General features: G+C 46.2%; 1 protein-coding gene across 2 annotated transcripts in view; it reads right to left on the minus strand.

Annotated features, from left to right (window-relative positions):
- ascc3 (activating signal cointegrator 1 complex subunit 3) overlaps positions 1 to 22,408 on the minus strand; it is an 82,331-nt gene that overhangs the window by 36,955 nt on the left and 22,968 nt on the right. For both annotated transcript variants that reach the window (XM_079343479.1, XM_079343480.1), the window contains exons 9-10: positions 7,829 to 8,032; positions 6,564 to 6,704 (exon numbers count right to left, since the gene is read on the minus strand). In XM_079343479.1, the coding sequence (XP_079199605.1) occupies positions 6,564 to 6,704; positions 7,829 to 8,032 (345 nt within the window). The remainder of the gene's footprint in view (positions 1 to 6,563; positions 6,705 to 7,828; positions 8,033 to 22,408) is intronic.

The following is a 22,408-nucleotide window of genomic DNA, read 5'->3' on the forward strand; positions in this document are numbered from 1 at the left end:
AGGCAGATTTGATGATGTATGTTGGTTTGGTTTAAAGAATGTCGGACATGTTTCACATTTCTGCCAGCAGCTGATTAATGTCGGTTTTTCACGTGTCGGTTCCCGGGCCGAAACACGTCGAGCGTGTTCCTGAGACTCCGCTGACATTTCCTGCAGCGTTTACAGGCGAGCTCGTTACCGTGCGATAAGTCAGACATCTTTAAAGGTGAGACTTAAGGTGTGCCATTTATCAAGGCGGACTTTTGAACATTGTTATTTTCAGCTCTCTACGGTCTCTCTGTAGAGACACGTGTCACGTTTAAGTGACTTCCTGCCGTACAACTTAAACAGTCGGCTGGACATTCGTCTCATGGACATTTGTCTCTGCAGCAGCTCTGTGACACTATCACGTTTGTCCATGGACCAAAATGTTTCCATCACTTTGTTGACTCTTCGAAGACTCTGAAGGTAAAAGGGGGTCCAGCCTGGTACGGTCAAGGTGTCCCTAATAAAGTGGGCGAGGAGTGGAAGTGGGAAATTGAGCTTCTGCTGTCGGTTTGCTCCTAAAATGTAAAAACAGCAGAAGCGAAGGAGGCGTTAGCTTTAAGTTGGACATGTTTGATGAACACGTCCTCGGAGAAGTGAGAGTGACGAGCTCCTCTCTGTGTGCAGCCGTGCACAGCGCAGACCTCACGACCTCTCAGTCCTCTACGTCGTCCTGTTGCCGAGCGCCAGCCTGACAGATCCTCACAGTCAGAAGCATGACTCACAGAGCCTTTCTGTCATCACTCCTAATAACTCTTCCCTTTGCTTTAATGATTTAATGGGGACTAAATTGGCTGAAACACATGAGCGTCTCCTCCAGCTCCTTCTCTTCCAGCAGAACCGCCTGGCTGTGACCGAGCTCCTCCTCCTCCTGGATGTCATTCACTCTTATTTGCTCTCCGGACGGAGAGAGGGAAGACGACACTGAAAGTCCCAGGATACTACCCACCCGCACGCTGGCATCCACAAGGCAGCATCCCTCCAAACCCCGGCCTGTTGCCATGGTGACTATCGCAGCCACGGAGAGAGGAGGATGTGGGAGGAAGAGGTGGGTGGGAGGAACACGTAAAGGGGACGTCGGAGAAAGACATTGAGTGGATTGTAATGTGTGGTCTACTAACAGCTTAGTGAGGCTAACACACCTCAGTGTGCCATCGTAGTGTTAAACTGTGTGTGTGTGTGTGTGTGTGTGTGTGTGTGTGTGTGTGTGTGTGTGTGTGTGTGTGTGTGTATGACATAAGAAAACCACTCACAACATGTACGATACACTGCTCTGCTGTTTGTTTGTTTTAGGAGCTGAAGAATGAAATCAAAGGCAGAAAAAGACTCCATGTGGACGGTTACAGGGTACAGCGGTCCCACAGCAGCGGAGGGTTTGTGAACCCATTTCATCAGCTGAGTTTCATCTAAAAACACATTCTTATGAATCTGTAAAGGCAGGTCGCTCTTTTTCTCCAGATCCACTTTTTCAGATTTTGGTTGAAATAGTTTTTAGGTCCTGAGAGAAATGAATAACTTTCAGTTCTCTGAAAAAGGAAAAAAGAAAATCCATCATCTGTATCAGTTTGTAAGCCTGTAAAAACTTCCACCCATGTCAGGTGTGAGGTACCAATCTGATGAACCAATCACACGCCTCCCTGTCTCCCTGCTCTCTGATGAACCAATCACAGGCCTCCCTGTCTCCCTGCTCTCTGATGAACCAATCACACGCCTCCCTGTCTCCCTGCTCTCTGATGAACCAATCACAGCCTCCCTGTCTCCCTGCTCTCTGATGAACCAATCACAGCCTCCCTGCTCTCTGATGAACCAATCACACGCCTCCCTGTCTCCCTGCTCTCTGATGAACCAATCACACGCCTCCCTGTCTCCCTGCTCTCTGATGAACCAATCACACGCCTCCCTGTCTCCCTGCTCTCTGATGAACCAATCACAGCCTCCCTGCTCTCTGATGAACCAATCACACGCCTCCCTGTCTCCCTGCTCTCTGATGAACCAATCACACGCCTCCCTGTCTCCCTGCTCTCTGATGAACCAATCACACGCCTCCCTGTCTCCCTGCTCTCTGATGAACCAATCACACGCCTCCCTGTCTCCATGCTCTCTGATGAACCAATCACAGCCTCCCTGCTCTCTGATGAACCAATCACACGCCTCCCTGTCTCCCTGCTCTCTGATGAACCAATCACAGCCTCCCTGTCTCCCTGCTCTCTGATGAACCAATCACAGCCTCCCTGCTCTCTGATGAACCAATCACACGCCTCCCTGTCTCCCTGCTCTCTGATGAACCAATCACACGCCTCCCTGTCTCCCTGCTCTCTGATGAACCAATCACACGCCTCCCTGTCTCCCTGCTCTCTGATGAACCAATCACACGCCTCCCTGTCTCCCTGCTCTCTGATGAACCAATCACAGCCTCCCTGCTCTCTGATGAACCAATCACACGCCTCCCTGTCTCCCTGCTCTCTGATGAACCAATCACACGCCTCCCTGTCTCCCTGCTCTCTGATGAACCAATCACACGCCTCCCTGTCTCCCTGCTCTCTGATGAACCAATCACACGCCTCCCTGTCTCCCTGCTCTCTGATGAACCAATCACAGCCTCCCTGCTCTCTGATGAACCAATCACACGCCTCCCTGTCTCCCTGCTCTCTGATGAACCAATCACACGCCTCCCTGTCTCCCTGCTCTCTGATGAACCAATCACAGCCTCCCTGCTCTCTGATGAACCAATCACACGCCTCCCTGTCTCTCTGCTCTCTGATGAACCAATCACACGCCTCCCTGTCTCCCTGCTCTCTGATGAACCAATCACAGCCTCCCTGTCTCCCTGCTCACTCTCTTCCCCGTGCATGCGCGAGCCCACACTCAGGTCATGAGCTGAGGTCTGCTTCTGCACCAACAGCGTTCCTGCATGTAAGTAAGTCGACAAGACTTCGAGATGAGACCTTAAAAAAGACATCTTGAGACCGCTCAGGAATAATGAGTTTGTTGAAAATCAATCATTTAACATCATTTCCAACATTTATAATTCTCCTTTAATCACAATGTACATGCAATTATTTTTGTTTTATCTGGATAGATAAATAAGACTCTTTATTGTCATTGTATAAAGAACACAATCCTGTACAGCAGCGTTTGTATAAAATATGTATAAAATGTATCAAATAGATTCATCGTACATGATCAGTGATTGAATAAAGAGTCAAAGTGAAGCTGCTGAGTAATAATTGAACATCTCATCTATGTAGCTCTTCAGCTCCTCGTTCGATAGACAGATTTGCATAACGACCCTGATGAAGCTGCAGGATGAGTCCGACAATAGATAAGCTCTTAATTCAAGCTGTATCGGTTGAGTTTTGATCCTTCACGCCTGCTTTCGTGCACCTTGAAATGACTGAAGTCCTGCCAGAGCCCCCTCTGCAGCCTCGACTTCAAAAGGGCCTGATGAAAGCGGCGGCGAGGACTTTGAGGAGAGACAGAAGACAGCCAAGGTTACAAGTTTGTGGCGTCACTCGGGCCCTTTAAATGTGGACAGGCTTGTCCACGCCGCACGCCGTGTGACTACACTGACGCTTTGAGAGCGAACGCTAAGTGAGGAGAGAGAGAGAGAGAGAGAGAGAGAGAGCTGCAGGAGATCTGACTAATCATTCTCTTTGTGAAATCTTTTCACGTGACATGATAGAAATGCAACTTTAATGCACCTTCAGATGAGCTGGAATTGGCCTCATTTCAGAGGAATAAACCAACCAAAAACCTTTTCCCTTCTTCCTGATTCAGAAGGCTTATAAACTTTAACTCTGAGCACAGCGATCTCTCAAATCCAACTCTACACTTTTTGGATTTAACAGATATGCATGCGTTTCCAGCCTTCTCAGTCTTTCAGGGTGGATCTACCACCCTCCGCCTCGCTCGGAGCGGCACGAGACCGTCACTAAATATGTGCTTAACGTGCAGCTTAACTTCCTTTTTCATTTGGCCTCATTAAAAAAAAACCCAGACCCGTCCTCTTTTTTGCAGCTTCCCCCCTCAAGCCTCCTTGTTCCATGTCTGAAAGGCTGTGCTGTGCGTTTATGAGCGGCACGGGACCACATGCATGTACCTGTGTTACCTTTGTTAAGCCACAGCTGCACCGTGAAATAAACAAGTCAACACGCCACGTCATCAACGTGCACCAAACCTGCAGAGATGACGTTGCCATGGCGGTCAGCAGAAGGCGGCTCTTCATTTGCATACTGTCATTTGCATACACTGTCAGCTCTAGAAAGCAGTTTTGCAAAGAGAGCTTGAGTCCTGTTACTGTTGTGTTTGGGTTTTGTGACCGTCTTATTGCCGCTGTAGTAGTCTTTGTCCGTCGTCTGCTGGTGAGGTGCTTCACACATTCTCTCGGAAGTCCTCGAAGCAGCCGGGCAGCTTGTTGCGTTGGATTGAGTCGCCTGGTTTGATCAGTAGGGGGCGCTGCTGAGGCTCAGCAGGACGGCCTCCTGGTCATGACGCCGGCCAGACGAAGAAAACGTACTTCATGATTCCCCGAGAGGAAACGCGTCAGTGCCTTTTACAAACATTAGATCCACGCAGATCAAATCTCCTCTCTCTCTCTTTTACTCTGGTGTAAGCGTCATCACCACACACACTGTTCCTCCGTCTTTACTACGCCGTCTCCATGGTAACTACTACTAGGTGCAGACAGAAGTGCTGCTTTAAAGACGAAACCTTGAGTGATCCATCAGGAGTTCTGCAGAATGTGTCTGCCTGCGTTTCTCACCTGCTGCTCCGAGCATCCCACAGGGACGAGCGAGGCGGCTGACAGGTGATCCCATCGAACACTTTGCATGTGTGCTGGAGGGTGAAGAGGTCTTACCTCTACACCCGGGACAGTCTACATGACTGTGACATCAAGCTGCTCATCCTGACACTGTGTCTAAACCTTTCTGTATGTTTTTCACACAGCTGTCTTCCTTCTTTTTTTTGAACAGGACAGGAAAGGTTGTGGGGATGACGTAGGTCGGATTCAAACCCTTGTTGTGCTAAGCACTTTGTGACATGTTGTTTTAAAAAGTGCAACATAAATAAAGCTTTACTTACTTACAACCACACTGTAAAGGTGTATTATAAGGAAGAAATGCTTCTGAAGCTTGACCGTGACTCAGCCAGGATCCTTTAGATTACAGATTTAAAACAGGATACAGAACAGAACGTTCCGGAGGCTAAGAAACCTGAAAACCTCCAGCGTGAATTTAAGAAAGAGTAAACTCTCATTGAGGTCTGCACTTCCTCCCGCTCGCTACCATCAGCCAATGAAAGACTTCTGATCCGACCTTCCCAACAGGTTCCTAAGTCTCTAACTCGTCTCTTCTCCTCTGTCGCCCCCCGGTGGTAGAACGAACGACCGTTAGATCTGCAGAGTCCGTTTGCACCTTTAAGGAAAAGCTAAAGACCCAGCTCTTTATGAACACCTGTTGCGCTCTGCCTCTGGTCACTTCCTGTCAGCACCTGTGCGTCCGATCACACTTAAATCTGTTCGTTTGCACTTCCTGATGTTGTTTCCTCCTCTCTAGAATCCTTGCTTGTGCTGTTCGTCATGTATGATGACTTTATCGAAGCGTTTAAACGAGTGCAGAATGTCATCGACAGCAACCAGCTGCACAAACTGAAGATAAAAAGCAGCATAAGAAAGTTCATATCTCACATGAGGTGACACAACCTCCAAAATTGTCCTTGGCTTAAACTGCAATCACCTGTGTGTCCTGCCTTGTAGTGTTAGCATGCTAATGTTAGCGCTCTTAAGTTAGCTAGTAGCTTCATAAACTCTTCATCCAAATAATCAGTGAGAATTTTCTTCTTCTTGACTCAAACAGTTTTTATACACAAGGGGAGGAGCCGGCCGTCCCGTCCATGTAAACACAGCTCTGACTACACAACACAGCCAGCAGGACTCCAGCTTCTCCCTCCCTATAAACAGTCAGGACTCATTTACACAGGACACACTGATGAGTCATGATTACTGATGAGGAACATGTCGCACATTCTTACTTTAAAGTACAAAGTAGAATATGAGACAGTGAATGAAAACATCACTGCCTGCAAAGACTATCATGGTGGTATGTTGACATCACTCCCCTGACTGTGTCAGCACTCATCCTGTTGCTTTCAGCTAGAAAGGGGCGGAGCCACCTAATTTGATGTCATGCACCTGACCTCAGTATTTAAGTCTGCTTCTCACTCTCCATCTTCCTCTCTTGTCAACATTACATTTAGAGTCATCATTCGCTTCAACTCTGGTTAAAAGCAAGTTTAACTGAGACGTGTGGTTAAGGTACGTCTGTGGACACTTAATTGTTACTGATGCACTTAGAAGATGAATGACGATGCACCCTTTAATACATGTCATACTTCAATCCACATGGGGGTGCTAGAGAACACGCTGCACAAGAGCAGCAGAGGAGAGAATACTTTATGTGCTCTTAGTTTGAGCTATTATTTGGAGACATAACCGACTCATGTGTGCAGGCGTGAGTGTGTGTGTGTGTGTGTGTGTGTACCTGTGTTCGCAGGATCTCTCCTTTGGTTAGCTGCATGTCTCCAGTGAGTTCTTTAACAGTGATGCCCAGTGGCTCCAAACGCTTACTGAAGTAATTAGTCATCTCAGCTGCCAAGGCCTTCATCGGAGCCACGTATACGATCTGCAGAGACAGAGGAGGAGGGGTAAGGAGATGAATGGGACGGAGAACAGATAGGGGGGTGTAGAGGATGGAGGTGTGGTTGGGGAGGAGAGGGGGAGGCAGTACAGCAGAGTGGGACTGGAAGGACACTGTGGTGATAAATGAACAAACACAGGCGGGATCATTTGTTCCCTGGCAACCTGCACAAATCACAATTTATTGAGAAATATGACGCCAGCCACCTGCACGGGCTGAAGTTTAATGGTGATGTATGAAAAGTGTCCACTGTCACTGGCTGCCACTGTGTGTGTGTGTGTGTGTGTGTGTGTGTGTGTGTGTGTGTGTGTGTGTGTGTGTGTGTGTGTGTGTGTGTGTGTGTGTGTGTGTGTGTGTGTAAGCCAACATGAAAGCCTTTTGAAAGTCTAAATTATTTATGTGAGTCACAATAGGACACTGAAGTGAGGAAAACACTGAGAGTAGACTATTGATGATTCTATATAAAACTTCCTCAGTAAATTATATCCCAAAATAATCGAGGATACAGGAAATACATTCATACGTTTACTGGGAGAGTTATGTAACCTGGTGAAGTCGGATAAAATTAAGTTTACATTACAACTAACAATAGATTTTTTTTCTTTTTCTTACATTTGAATTAATCAAAAATTTTTAGTTAATTGTTATTCGAAGTTCCATTATTTCCTGTTTAAAAAACATAAATAGCTTTACTTCTTAAGCTGAGAGTACTTTACTTGCTGTGTGCTTTTATTTTGAAATAGAGTAAGGCCCTGCCTTTAGATGGAAAAATGACTACACATTCATTATTTTTTGTGAGCTATAAAAATATGCAGCACCTTGTTGATAGCACTTCCTGGTCTCCTCGCTCTCATTGGTTAGCCCGTTAGTTAGTATGAGTACTGTAAAATTACAGTTAATTGCTGGCGCCTCTGCTGCTAGCTCTTTACAGTTCATGTTATTATTGTTAATTATTGTTATTAACAGTGTAGGCTCTTTTTTTTATTATTTAAGCTGAGTTTACTTGCTGTGTGCTTTTATTTTGAAATGAAGTAGGTCCCTTCCTTTAGATGGAAAATGGCTCTCTGTGAGGAAACAGTGAGTCCAGGTATAAAGCCAAGCAGTCACACCTTGAACTCGTCCTTCTTGATGACGCCGCCGGGCTGCAGGTGCTGGCGGATCTCGTGCAGGACGGTCAGCATGGCGATGTTGGTCTTGCCGGCGCCGGTCGGAGCACAGATGAGGAGGTTTTCGTTGGTGTTGTAGGCCGTCTCAAACACCAGAGACTGGATCCTGTTCAGACGCTTCATCCCCTGAAACACCAGCTGACCGATCTAAACAGATCCAAAGAAAAGGAAGCAAAGAAAGACGCTTGATATGAGTGAAGCGACAGCGTGCACGCCCACCTGATGTGTCTCAACATATCTGCAGACGTCCAGCTGACAGAGAACAACACAAGATAATTATATTATCAGAATGCTTGAAAAATCCACAGATTTAAAAAGTACGTTTCAAATCTGGACTATTATTCGACTTATAATACGAGTACAAACATCTCATGCATGTAGACTGAGTAAATAGAAAGTGTGTGTGGATCACAGGGTGGATTTGGAGGATCATGACAGCCCAGCGTGTGACTGTGTTTGACTCAGAGAAGACTGCACTGCAGAGCCCCGCAGTCCTGGATCCAGTGTGGTGACATGCGACGAGACAGCCGATCAGTTCCCCGTGTCAGTGACTGAGTGTCTGTGTTAGAGGTGACTGCACAGAAAGTGGAGCATAAGGAAGCATCGAGCAGGAGAAAATGTGTGTGGTGGGATCAGCTGTCACTCAAGATGCCCTCCGTCTGTGTTCACTATGGCAACAGAGTGCGGGTGATGGCCCTCAATCTCACACTGCCTCTGATAAGTAGAGAAACAGCCAGAGAGAAGGACAATTGGTACTGCACACATACACACACACACACAGGCGTAAACACTGCTACACACACACTCAGAAGAGTGAAAACATCCAGCTGCTGCTCAGGTGAATCATTTCACTGTGGAACAAAATGTGCACGGTCAAAAAAAAAACAACATAGTGAAAGAGCGAGGAAAACCAATGTGATGTGCTTCTCTTCATGGCACGGGGGAAGAATAGATCAGCGCCGTGTATCCACAACAATCAGTGACACACATGAATACGGCTCCAAACGGAACACGGCGTGACGCTGTAGTGTGTCCTGGAGTTTGGGATTTTGTGGAGGACGTCTGGGTTTGTGTGCGAGTGAGTGCTCTGTCCGTCTTGTGACTCTTTGGTTGTTCGGTGGGTTCGAGAGCGTGACTCGTCTGTGTGTGACCATCCACAGGTGGAACCCGGTGAGTGCAGTGGATGTTACTTTGACCTTTTATTATTTATAAAGTCTGTCAGATAGATGAATCGTAGAGAGAATCATATCGTGAGTTGAATGAACGCTTATCTCTCTATACTAAATAGATCAACATGGAATCAATGCTGGCTGTCTATTTCATCAACTTGCACTCAAAATAAAGAAATAAATCCTCTAAATGTATTTATTTTTTATTCTCAAATTATTTCTCAACATGTGGACTTTAATCTTAAGATGGATTTCTTCTCTTGCGTGGTGTTTTCTTGAATCCGAGCAGCAGCTCTGACCCTGGCTCCTTCATCATTCCCGCACAGAGGAAGCTGCAGCGGACTCTCCCACTGCAGAGGTCAGTGTGGCTCCAGGTGTTCTCTCAGCTTCCTGTCCTCGCACAGTGAGGCTGCTCCAAGCCGCCTCCAGCTTCGACAGCACCATTATTTATTCAGGCGTTCATTAGAGCTACTGTATGTCATCACTTTCCCCTTCCCCTCGTTTCGCTCCGACACTCAGAGAAAGAAATAATTAAAGAGTGCGTGTCAGGCGAGGATATGCTGGGTGCCTTTTCGGAAGTTGGCCCGGGCGGGAGGAAGAAGTTATTAATGCATCAAAGAGCAACTTTATCAAAGTCCACTTACGCTGGGAGGAGTGAATGGAAGCGGTGGTTTCAGCTCGGTGCTTAATGGGGGCTTCCGATTAGCTCAGCACAGCGTCTGATGATAGTTTAGCTAGTTTGGGTTACATGCAAACTGCTTACTGAGACAGATATCCACCACCGGTTAAAAAAACGTTGTTTCTTCACATGTATGATAAATGACAGGATCACCTGAGGGACCCTCAGGTAATTCAGGGATCATCCCTTAGCGTCAGTGTGTGGAGCGGCTGCAGTCCCGCGGGATCAGTGAGGCCTGAAGTTGACTTGAAAACACTCAGGAGATGTATGTTAAACACTTTGTCTCTGGGGGGGGGGAGAGGGGGGGCCTGCTGAAGCTCCGTCCACACATGTGCTACACTTCCAACCTAACAACGAGCATACTGTTTATAAAATGATGTATTCACACTGTGTGGCCAGATGAGCCTGCTGGACTGAGATGCAGATTCGGACAGGACTACGATCCCCAGAGGAACTCTGCGTGTGCTGAAATTCGGGCGGTACACTCTTATGATGTTTTCACACGGGATAAAGAAACACAGAGATCGTGAGCCGTCGTTACAGATTACCAGAGGTCCCCAGGTAACAGTAAACCTGTGCGATTAGAGCCTGATTTCATGTATTTATACCTCCGTGTGTCGACGACAACCTCAACATTCGGCTCGGCGTTTTTAATAAATGACAAACTCCCCGAGCTGAAGGTGCAGTATAGATGTTACTGAAGTGCATCCTCTCCGTAATGACTGCGATGACTTCTTCTACTCTCTCTCTGAACTGAGACGGCAGCTCCAGTCTCTTCCTGTCTACCCAATTATTTCCCCGAAGGCGCAGTCCACCAAGCTCCCACTTATAAATATTCATTTTGGAATCATGGCCCGCTGAGCTTCACCCTCTTTTCGCGGAGCCTCTGCACACTCGTTCCCGTGTCTCGGCGGTGACCAGAGAGGCACAACAATCACTTGAGCGGCTGGCCCTCGTTTTGATTTATCGACTTTGTCTGTTTGGTACCAAAAGCTGGCGTTCCCCACACTCCTTAAACATGCTAATTCATGCTAATGTATGCCTAGCCCCAGTATTCACCTTGAGGTAAAGCACACATGTTGTAAATAGAAATTTGCCATCACTTAATGATCTTTGGAAATCTTCAGTGGGTTTTTTTTATTCTCTCTTTTAAAGCTCTCTGGCTTCATTCTTATGTTAATGTATGCACACACATCTTCCAATCGGAGATCCAGCTGTGCCTGCCAAAACCTGTCTCCAGGGTGTGATGGCAGTGTTGTTGCCGAGGTACTTACTGTACTGCAATGGACATCATGCAGCTGTTAATACACAGTATACAGGTCCAACTGGGCCTTGATGAAGACAGAGATTGTCCCGGTGACACTGAGCTCAAAACTTTTACTACATTTAAACTTCTTTGATGTTGCAGGTTAGCATTAAAGGAGTCATATGTAACGCTGATCAAATCAAATTCTAAACATCACAGAGTTCTTTGGCCCCGCCCCCTCCTCTCTAGAGTGGATGCTCACGCAGCTCACACATGTGGTGGACACTGTAGCTTCAGTGTTTAGCCAGCTCTGCATGTGGTGGACACTGTAGCTTCAGTGTTTAGCCAGCTCTGCATGTGGTGGACACTGTAGCTTCAGTGTTTAGCCAGCTCTGCATGGGTCTGTAAAGCTTTCTGCGTTCTAACCTCTCTCCATGTTTCAAAAGCATCTCCAACATACAAAATGCAAAAACGTTATAAAAATGGCGACCGCCGTTAGACACTCGGGCCGGGAAATGAATCCAAAAAATTAATCGAAGCCGACATTCAGAACCTCTAACACACCTCAACATGCCCATGTCGATAGTTTGAATTATTATCATGGCAGAGTCACGTGACGACACGTCCAATCCGCAACATGGAAGCATCGTCATTTTGTCTTAAGGGGAGACGACAGTGAATCAAAAAAAAAGTCAAAAGGACACACAGAAAATTATTCATTTTCTACTGTTTGAGAATAGTTCATTTCCTCTTTCAAAATAAAATATGATGTTTTAGGGTTTGGGTTTGAATTTTCAATAAACAACAACAAACAATATCCCAGTGAAATAATCATTCATGGGGCGCTGATGGTGCAGTGGGTAGTGTGCGCAAGTCTACAGTCCTCAACGTGTGCGGCGCCGGGTTCGAATCCGGCCTGTGGCTCTTTTACCACATGTCGATCCTCACTCTCTCTCTCTCTCCCTTATTTCCATCTCTGTCCACTTTCCTATCTCTCCAATAAAGGCGCAAAAATAGCCCAAAAATAAATGAAAGAAAGAAAGAATGAATCAATTGTTCATTGATGGAGTTAAAATGTTTCATTAATCGTGATGTTGATTTGAGGTCAAATCGACAGGAAACATGTCCTGAAGAACAGCATCCTCTTCACTCATCATCTCCAAAGCTTTGACTCTTTCTATCAGCTGATGATGATATTTCACTCACCAAGAGTCACTAAAACTAACAGGCAGGCTGTGAGCCAATAATCTGACAGAACCAGCGTCAACACTTCAGCTAAAACTGATTTCAAAGACGTGTTAAAGGATTAGTTCAAAGAAAGAATCCACTCGTTCTCTTTTTTCTACATATTAATCCACTCCAGTAACAGTCAAGTCAGTGAAGCCAGCCACCCAAAATCAACCCAAACAGAGGCCAGTCATCACAACCAACAAGTTGTTTTATTGCTAATTGATGCTCATTATTGCAGCTAAATGATCCTGGCTCCACTTCTCAGCTGAAAAGACATCCAAGGCTTATAAAAGGCAGAGTAGAAGCTCTGCTGGATAATAGACCACCACACACACACATCTGTGGTCATGCTCTCAGCAGCCGGGTTAAATAAAGTTTGTAATGAGAGCAGCTGTTGGAGTCCGGTCAGAACCAATCTTTCAATCCCAGCTGGCTGCAGCAGGACTCCAAACATTTTTCAGGACTTATCATGAAACCGGTCAGAAGAGGAACAATCTGCGGCTGTAAACGGAGAGAGAAACACTGAGGCTATGTTTCAGTATACACGCATGAGAAGGAGCCTATCGGCCAATCTTGGGCGAGCGCTGAGTGGGATGGAAACTGACAGGCTCATTAACACAGTGGATACACAGCCTACGGCCATATGGGCAAACTGGGAGGACTGGGAATACCCTGCCAATCCAGCAGCCACTTAAAACACACTAATTGGACACCAGTGTGGTCCACATTCAGAGGGATCCCAGTGTATAGGTTTAATAGAGAAGCGGCGATGGCCACAGACTGGTTTTTTTTGGTGGCAGTTGGATTGTGTTATTATTGTGTGTTTACTGTATGAGTCACTTTATAAGCTACTAAACTAATTAAATTCCTCTGTGCATCAGTAATGGGAAGCTAAGAGATATAATTGTTGTCATTTTCATGCCATCCTTTTAATTACTTTCTGGTTCCATTTCATTCCATTTGAATTGACAGCCTGATCAACTTTTAATTGCCAGTTTTTGCTAACAGCTTATCAGCCTGCTCCAAGCCTGCATGCAGAGTGCTAAATGACCTGGCCAAACACACCCCCACACACACACACAAATATATGCAGAATGAATCCCAGAGCCCGTCCTGAGGATCCTCGTGCATGCTGAGCACACTCGTGCACACACACAAACGCCTCAGCAGCAGATGCACGGTGGGCTCCGACTGAGTGAGACGCAGCAAACAGGACCACCATTCATTTCCCTACAAAACAGCAGCAGCAGGATTTGGGGGGAGGGGGGGTGGGGGGGAGATAGCAGAGAGTGAGGTAATCCATCACTTCACACAGATGTACCTGGTGAAAAAGCATCAACAGTATTAAAGCTCCAAAACCTCCAACAGACAGGAGACAACCCGCACGGCCATCTTTGTGTTATTAACATCAGACTGAAGCTGTGATCTATATCAGCTCATTATACAGGGAATGGATTAGTGGAACACCTTATTATATACTCAAATACAACGCAGAGCACATTAAACGTTTCTATCGTTATACTGTACAAGAAAGAGGGTCACGCAAAAAAAATATAAATGTTTGTTTTTCATCGTTTTAATACATTCACAAGCAACAGAAAACAACAAATACCAGAACTCTTAACCCCCGATCCCGCCCAAACCCACGGACTGGATTGTGTTTATTCTTCAAGAGCGCACAGAAGCCTGGTGGTTTGTGCGTGCACTGTGTTCCTCTTGATGTTTAAAGAATCATCAAAGACGCGTTTCTAAAAACTTTCAGCAGCCTGGCGAAACGTTTAAAGACTTAAAGAGCGTTTCAATGTCATTAGGGGGAATTTGGAAGAGGCTTACAAATAATAGCCTCGAACATGTTTGAAGTCTCACTTCATTACATTAACTATTTGCAGACAGTTCATACAGACAGCAGCGTTATTCACTCATCTCTTCTCCTGTCTGACACACTAGGATGTTTATTTCAAGTGATTTCTGGGAGTTCTGCGACTCCATCAGACTGGATTGTAAAAGTCTCGAACCCTGGAGTCCTTCATAGATGCCTTAAAGACTGGCAGCTTATGAAGTGTAAGAAAACACAGAGAGGCACAGTTGTGTGCTGCGGGGGAAACACATCAAAACTGGATTAGGAAATGCAATCAAGGTGGATTAATTATGGATGGAGGGCTGTTCAGTTCTGCCTCATTTTGAATGCTTGGACACTGTCTGCTTTCTGCACAGGGAGGAAGAGGGCAAGCTGTCAACATCCAGGAGACTCAGAGGATGCTGATGGTGGAGCATTGGAGGGAGACAGCAGTACCAGGCCTGCTCACCTGTTTACACCAGCTAAAGATTAAAGGAGCAGTCAGTAAAATGTGTAGTGACTGAAACGATAAAGTGACCTCACTATAGTGAGATTCTGCTCCTGAATGCTCTGGATTTGTTTGGACCAGAGAAGGTAGGCGGGGCTTTGAAGGCCGTTTTGGACGCCCCTGGGTTTGCCAGATATGAGAGCAGTTATCAGGTGAACAGGTGTTGCAGCGATGGAAGCGGGCAGTGGACCTGCTTCAGATAGAAGTGATTGTACCCGAGCTAAAAAGCCTCTGCATGTTTCTAATAAGCTCCAGCAGCAGAAAGCTGCTCAAACTAGGATCAATGTTGGAGATGCTTTTGAAACATGGAGAGAGGTTAGAACGCAGAAAGCTTTACAGACCCATGCAGAGCTGGCTAAACACTGAAGCTACAGTGTCCACCACATGCAGAGCTGGCTAAACACTGAAGCTACAGTGTCCACCACATGCAGAGCTGGCTAAACACTGAAGCTACAGTGTCCACCACATGCAGAGCTGGCTAAACACTGAAGCTACAGTGTCCACCACATGCAGAGCTGGCTAAACACTGAAGCTACAGTGTCCACCACATGCAGAGCTGGCTAAACACTGCAGCTACAGTGTCCACCACATGCAGAGCTGGCTAAACACTGAAGCTACAGTGTGCACCACATGCAGAGCTGGCTAAACACTGAAGCTACAGTGTGCACCACATGCAGAGCTGGCTAAACACTGCAGCTAAAGTGTCCACCACATGCAGAGCTGGCTAAACACTGCAGCTAAAGTGTCCACCACATGCAGAGCTGGCTAAACACTGAAGCTACAGTGTGCACCACATGCAGAGCTGGCTAAACACTGAAGCTACAGTGTGCACCACATACAGAGCTGGCTAAACACTGAAGCTACAGTGTCCACCACATGCAGAGCTGGCTAAACACTGAAGCTACAGTGTCCACCACATGCTGACCTGTGTGAGAGGAGGGGGCGGAGCCAGACAGCTCTCTGTGATGATTAGACTGCAGTATTTAAACCATAAATCAGTCCACTACATCTTCCATCAGACATTTTAAACATGTGTCATGAAGATGTTAGCATAAACTAGGTGTGTTGTTGAAACTTCCATATGAACAAAAAATGGAAACAGCCATCTATCCCTTTCATTGGCAGATTTTCAAACTGTTGACTTTAACTTCAACAATCAAAATCATTATACTGGATTGTTCCAAACTGCCAATATTTTCAGACTACGTAATTGTTCTGATTTCTAACTTTGATGAATTGTCCGGCACTAATTTGCAACATAAAAATCAAGACAAGATACAAAGAAAGAAAGATCGGAGTCATTTGACACAACATTCAAACACCAAACGAACATTCAAACACGTCTTCAGCTTGCTTTGCTCAGGGATTGTTTCATGTTTTGTTTGTTTGACCGTCTTAAAACGTGGGACCCTGTAACTCCGGTTTGATGGTAACAGTTCTGTGTTCAGAGCGTGGTCAGGATCCGAGGCGATGCTATTGGCCTACGATCTTCAAGTCGAACTGTTTAGGCTTCAGACGGGTGAACAGACACACATACCACTGTTGGACACTTTGAATCACAGAGCTAAAGAACAAAACTAGAAGAAAGATCTCAGTGGGTCTTTGATTTGTTTTTTTCACAGATGTAAATCATGTGATCTTTCCCGGACAGCAGATGGTCAATACAATCCTGGATCCGAACTTCCACATCAACTTTCTGACACCTCCTGGATGAAAGCTCAAAGTATCTCATTCACGTTTTCCATAAGAAACATGAGTTCAGAGTTTTACTGACATTTGAGGAAACAGAGATTTGGTCCTGGCACCTTTCTGTTTGCGTGTGCGGTCTCTGTGTGGTTTGTTTTGACTTCAAAATGGTTTTTGAGCAGACTGTGTGATAGGGCAAAGTGTTAAAAGGAAAACTCTGAAGCCATCATCTGATAGCTCCAAAGTCAGCAGAACTCAGAGCGCCTGGGTTAACTCTGCTCCGTGCAGCAACAGGAGATCCACAGCTTGAATCTTAAACTTTTCTGCACCCAACTATCAGCAGAAAGTCAGCTGAACTTTTTCCTAGCACCAAGTTAAATAATGATCTTCTCTGATCTCGCTCACAAATTAAGTGCACCTACAGCGCTTTAACTCATCTCTTCATGCACAGATGCTTCAATTTAAAAGCTTTCTATAAAGACTGAAAGGGCAACATCGCTCCATATCCTGCTGGGCTTTTAATGTGAAACAACCCAACTGGAAGTGTCGCCCTGTGCCAGAAGCTTAATGCATAAAAAGGAAAAGTAGCATCAAATAGTGATGATTGGTTTGAGAATAGAAATATATATATATATATATATATATATGTAAATATATGTAGAAGTCAATTTAACAGAAAATTAAAAGTCACAAATGATGCAAAAACAACTCTAACACTAATATCTGTCTACTCTGTTTATAAACTCCCCATTAATGAAAAAAAGTCCATCCTCTCCGTCTTCTGCCTGCTCTACTTTTCAGAAAATGTGTGCTCAAACAGGCCGTTTGGAGATTTTCCCTTCATGACATCACAAAGGGCAGTAGCCCCTCCCCCAGGTGGGTGACACTCCCACAGCTAGGTGTTTGTTCTGCCCTCTGAGTCTGCCTTCTCACCGTGAACAATAGGACATGGAGCCAGAAAGCAGCGAGTACACCCGAGCCCTTCCAGAGAGGGGGCGTGGTCAGACACAGCTCATTTACATATTTAAAGCTACAGACACAGAAACAGCCTGTTCTGAGCAGGGCTGAAATAGAGGGGTTTATAGACATGATCAAATACAGGATCAGAGTGGATTTACAACAACACACTTCACACACATGATGAAGAGGAGCTCTGACACTGATTTCACCTGCAGAGGAGGAGATCATGTGACCTTTAAAGGACTACTAGAAATGTTCTGATCATAGTGGACAAAGTGGATGCAATATGTGAAACCTCTGAGAACTGACTTTTGTTTACATGGCCCATTGAGGGCACATCGTTTTATCTACAGTTCTGTCATTTAAGACACTTTTTTAAAATTAATTTAAAGTCTAAGACAGTAAGTCTAAGACAAATCTTCTTTTCGTCTTACCTTCTGTCTGAGCGGGAAACAACATGCGTAAAAGGAGCAACAGGTTTCCGTTAGGCTACTGGTGCCCAAAACATTGCAAATTGGTTTCCATTTGAAAGCTTCACGTTTGAGCGTTGTGTGTCAAGATTCAAGGAGATTTCTGGGACATTTTCAGATGTGCATCACAGAAAGAAGAAATGTGAGCAATACACAGGAGGTAAAAGTGAAATCAGAGCGACTTTATTCGACACAATGACTTGAGTGAGTGAAAGATTAACAACGCAGAGTCGAAAATCATGAGATTGTAAAGTCGTAAGAGTCAAGCAGCATTAAGATAAACTGCACAAATTGGTAGAAAGTAGTCCTTCATTACTTATCCCCCCCCTCATGGTTTTCTGCATGAATCCCCTCGCCCTGCAGGCCGCTCCCCTCTGCTAATGTGTCATTTCTCCGAATGTATTAGCAGCTCGAGTGGATTTCTATCAATTAGCACTTGATAGAAACTCTGGACATGATTTGAGCTGCCGTGTCCGTTGAGCTGTCAGTGGTGTGAGGTGCATCAGCGTTACTTCCTGTCTGTGTTTGCTCCATCTGTTCTACTAAAGAGTGGCACTTGCTCTCACTCACAACACACTGAGTAACATATTTATTCAGATAAATTAGGAAGGCTTTTACCACGGTGCCAAGAGCAGGAAGCCCAGGCCTTGATTCATTAGTTAAAAAGCAGCCTAATAAATTCCCCACTTTTAATGTTTCACAGAGCTATTAAAGGCGTAGCGAGGCTCGCACAGCCCTGTTTCCCATTACAGCTTTCAATAAATGACAATCGGCACTCAGTGTAAACGGGACGCGGAGGAGGGGAGGGGGGCGTCACGAAAGCTTTGAAAGGCAGGCTGAAAAGTCTAATAGCACGTAAAGACTTATTAGGCATTGTGTGTCTACGCTTCAGAGGACTGAGGCACTTTGTTCCACAGTTGCCCAGGCTTAAGTTAATGAATAGAGCCACCGCCTGACTCAGGCTAATTCACATCGCTCAGCTGCAGACAGAAGTTCCATATCAATCTATATCAGTTACAGCGAGACTTCAAAGATGAAGGAAAAACTGCTCGCAAGCTGCAGAGAAAGTCTCAGAGAGAGAGAGAGAGAGAGAGAGAGAGAGAGAGAGAGAGAGAGGGAGAGGGAGAGGGAGAGGGAGAGGGGGAGAGGGGGAGAGAGAGAGAGAGAGAGAGAGAGAGAGAGAGAGAGAGAGGGAGAGGGAGAGAGAGAGGGAGAGGGAGAGGGAGAGGGAGAGGGAGAGAGAGAGAGAGAGAGAGAGGGGAAAAACGAGAAGAGTCTTCGAGAAAGTGAGAAATTTATTTATTCTGCTCTTCACATCGTTTCTGTTCCAGTGTTTGTCGGAGAAGCTGGGAGAGAATCAACCAGCTCATAAACTGATCAGCAGCATCGGAAAACTGTCAACGATGCAGAATCCAAAAACATCCTCCTGTGATGTTCTCTAATTCTCCGGGAGCTGAAATGAGCTCCCGAGAGAGCGTCTCAAATCCTTCCTCTATCCCGCTGAATGGAACACCTAACACGTTCAAATGTTCCAGAAACTTCTTTATCAGCACGATTACGTCAGAGAGTCGAACGATGCTCAACTGTTCGAGGATTATTTATTTTGCATCATCACTCTTCTATCTAGCTGGAGTAAAAATCAACACACAAGCACTTTCCAAAAGTGAATTGATGGAGGTGAGGAGTTCACATGAAGCTCTCAGACATGCACCAGTTGTTGTTTTGGGACTTTTGTGCTTTTATTAGAGACAGGATGATCGAGCCATGACGTGCAGGGAAGGAGACACAGGCTGGATGAGTGCCCGGCCTTCAGCCTCTGTACACTGGGCTTGTGTGACTAAAACATTTGCCACCGTTCACTGTCTGCAGCTGGAGGCAGCTTTGCATGTGCACGCTGCATGGACCAGGCTGGCGCCTCTTCAGGTCAAAATCCTGCCTTTAAAGAAACCACAGCTGAACTGTTGATTAAGTGAACCGTGTGGAGTTTTGATTGGAGACTGTCGACTCCCGTACGGGATGGAAGCAGGAGCCTGAAGTCCACCTGGTGAAAGCAGATGGTACCTGAAAGACCCTCACAGCTGCACAGAGGCTGCACATCCTGGTCAGTGGAAATCCCCACACAGGAAGTGAGTGACTAAACAGACTGCTGCATCAGACGGTGTTAATATAACAATGTGCAGACTAAACACAACTCAACAATGATTTGAAATATAGGGAGAAATGTCCAGCTGATGATGCAAACAGTTGATCAAACACTGCCAGAGAAAACTCTCAGTTCAATCTGCATTCAGCGCCTGATCAGAGCTAGCTGCTGCTAGCCGTCAGCGAGCCTCAGGCTGATGAAGGAGGGGAGAGAGAGCAGAAGATAAGCTGTTCCTGTGCTACAAACACAGGAGGATAGTCTGACATGTTTATTACACACCATGGAGCTGGATCAGTGGTGATAACATGTGACGTCTGTGATGGTTCAGCAGGATCACGAGAAGTTTCAACGAGCAGGAAACAAAGCTTGGCTCTCCGTCTGAGTTGGGGGAGGGAAGCTTGGAGCACGACACCCATGTCTTCCTTCAGGTGTTCGATCAGAGAGAAGCTATTAGCACCTTTACCTTCACACAGGAAGTGGAAGCACATCAAAGCAGGAGACACTGTGAAGATGAGAAGACTCACCTGAGCCGGACGTTTCATTCACACCTCACACTGAAACACCAGCTACGATTATTAAAGACCTCAGAACATGACAAACCCACCAACCAGCACGCCATTTACTGAGAAGCTTCTGTCGCCTGTCTTCAACAAAGACGAGCCAAACAAACCGAGGCAGAACCGATCTGTGCATGTCTGAACACTCCGTGACTTGTCCCAGTCCAGCTTGGTGTTTGGGTCACACGTCTTCAGAGGGGCGGTAACCACCACGTTTGCACGTTGTTATAAATGTGTCTGTAAAAGCTCAACACAGTGATGCTGACGACTGATACTCACTTTAAACTCAGATCAGCTCCAGGTCGCACCTTCTACAGGAAACTCACCAAGCTGAAACCTTTGACCTTTGCACACAAGCCGCTTTTGTTTTCGGTTGCTTTTTTTTATTATTTTTTTTAGATCAGAAACAGAAACACGTTTGTCGCCGACACCTGGCAAACTAATCAGAGGCATTTACGAAAGGCTGCGTAGATAACACAGAGCGATCTGTCACTCCTTCAGAACAACAAACATGGCCTCCGTCCACATGAACACAAGACGAGAGCGAGGACAGTTTCTCTCCGGTCTGGAAGCACACGCTACAAAAAAAAAGGAAATCCACCGAGCGTCTGATGGTGAACACGACAGACACGAGAAACACGAACATCCAACGTGTTGGGAAAGAAACAATAATGGATGAAAGGTTGCAAACATGAAGACATTACATGGGATCATTTCAGCCTGAGCTGTTGGAGCTAAACGCTCACCTGAAGCTGCAGAAGTTTAGAGCACAAACAGGTGAATGAAGAAATCCATCAACTCTGCTGCTCTTTTGTTTTAAGGGGAATTTAAACCTCTGACAACAGACAGTGCTGCTGCCTGGACAAACCCCCCGTGCCTAATGTCCCTCCCTCAAAGAACGCCATGACGAGGACTCAAACTGACAGGCATTAAAGAGATCAGTGCTCAAACTACACACACACACACACACACACACACACACCTGAGCCAGTATCACAAACTGTGAAAACAACAACAGCAACAGTGTAATTGTGATTAAACCATTCGTCTATCAATTTGTCACAGCGAGACACACACACACACACACACACACACACACACACACACACACACACACACACACACTGTCAAACACACATATGTACTATGTATTTTGTTTTTATGATGTCCGTTAGCATGAGTGACAGGAAGGTTAAGAGAGGGGAGCGGTTACAGCAGCCTGTGAGCTTCACGCCTTTCATAGTTGAGCTTCTTCATCAACAAACGGCCGGGCTGAGGGGAGAGGACGGGAAACTTCTGACCTGTTGCATCTTCACTAGCGAGGCGGTAATGATGGATTAGAGCGCCCGTCTCAGCCGACAGGCTGGGGGACGAGCGTCCTGCCAGACGTCGTCCCCGAGGACCGAGCTTTTCCCGCCTGCTGCCCCTTTCACTCTGCCCGTCGGCGCTCGGGTGAAGAGCGCCACAGGCTGGACGCTGTGTGTGCACCGGTATGAGTGTGGCTTTGTCAGTCAAGGTGTCAGCCAGACTGACGGGTCATTGTGCCCGCTGACAGCCGGCTGAGAGCTACAGCACTTCCATTAAGGAGGACCATCACTCAGCTGCAGTCCCCTCCTGTTCACTCAGATGGAGGATAACAGGGTGCAAACACACACCGGGGCACCGCACGCTCTCCTGGCAGCTGCACAGAGCAGCGGGCCGCTGGAAGTGTTCACATGGATTTACTTCAACATGAGACGTTGACATGCAGAGATGGAAAAGTCAGCCATTGCTGTGGATGGAGTGCACATCAGATCTGAAGCCGGAGATCCAGTCTCTGAATGTCTTTAGGCGAAGGAGGATTCAAACTATGAGTGTCACAAAAACTCTGAATATCTGACACGGTCCAGCTTCATCGATGTAAATGTTTGGATTAGATCTACAAACCAATAACCATGTACGGAGGCTGTGGTCCTCCAAGCAGGCCAACCTGTGGACACTTTCCCCACTCTCTCTGTCTCCCAAATGTCTGACTCTCCTATCGTCCAGTAAAACATAA

The sequence above is a fragment of the Symphodus melops genome (assembly GCF_947650265.1).
Source record: "Symphodus melops genome assembly, chromosome: 5".
Lineage (NCBI taxonomy): Eukaryota > Metazoa > Chordata > Actinopteri > Labriformes > Labridae > Symphodus > Symphodus melops.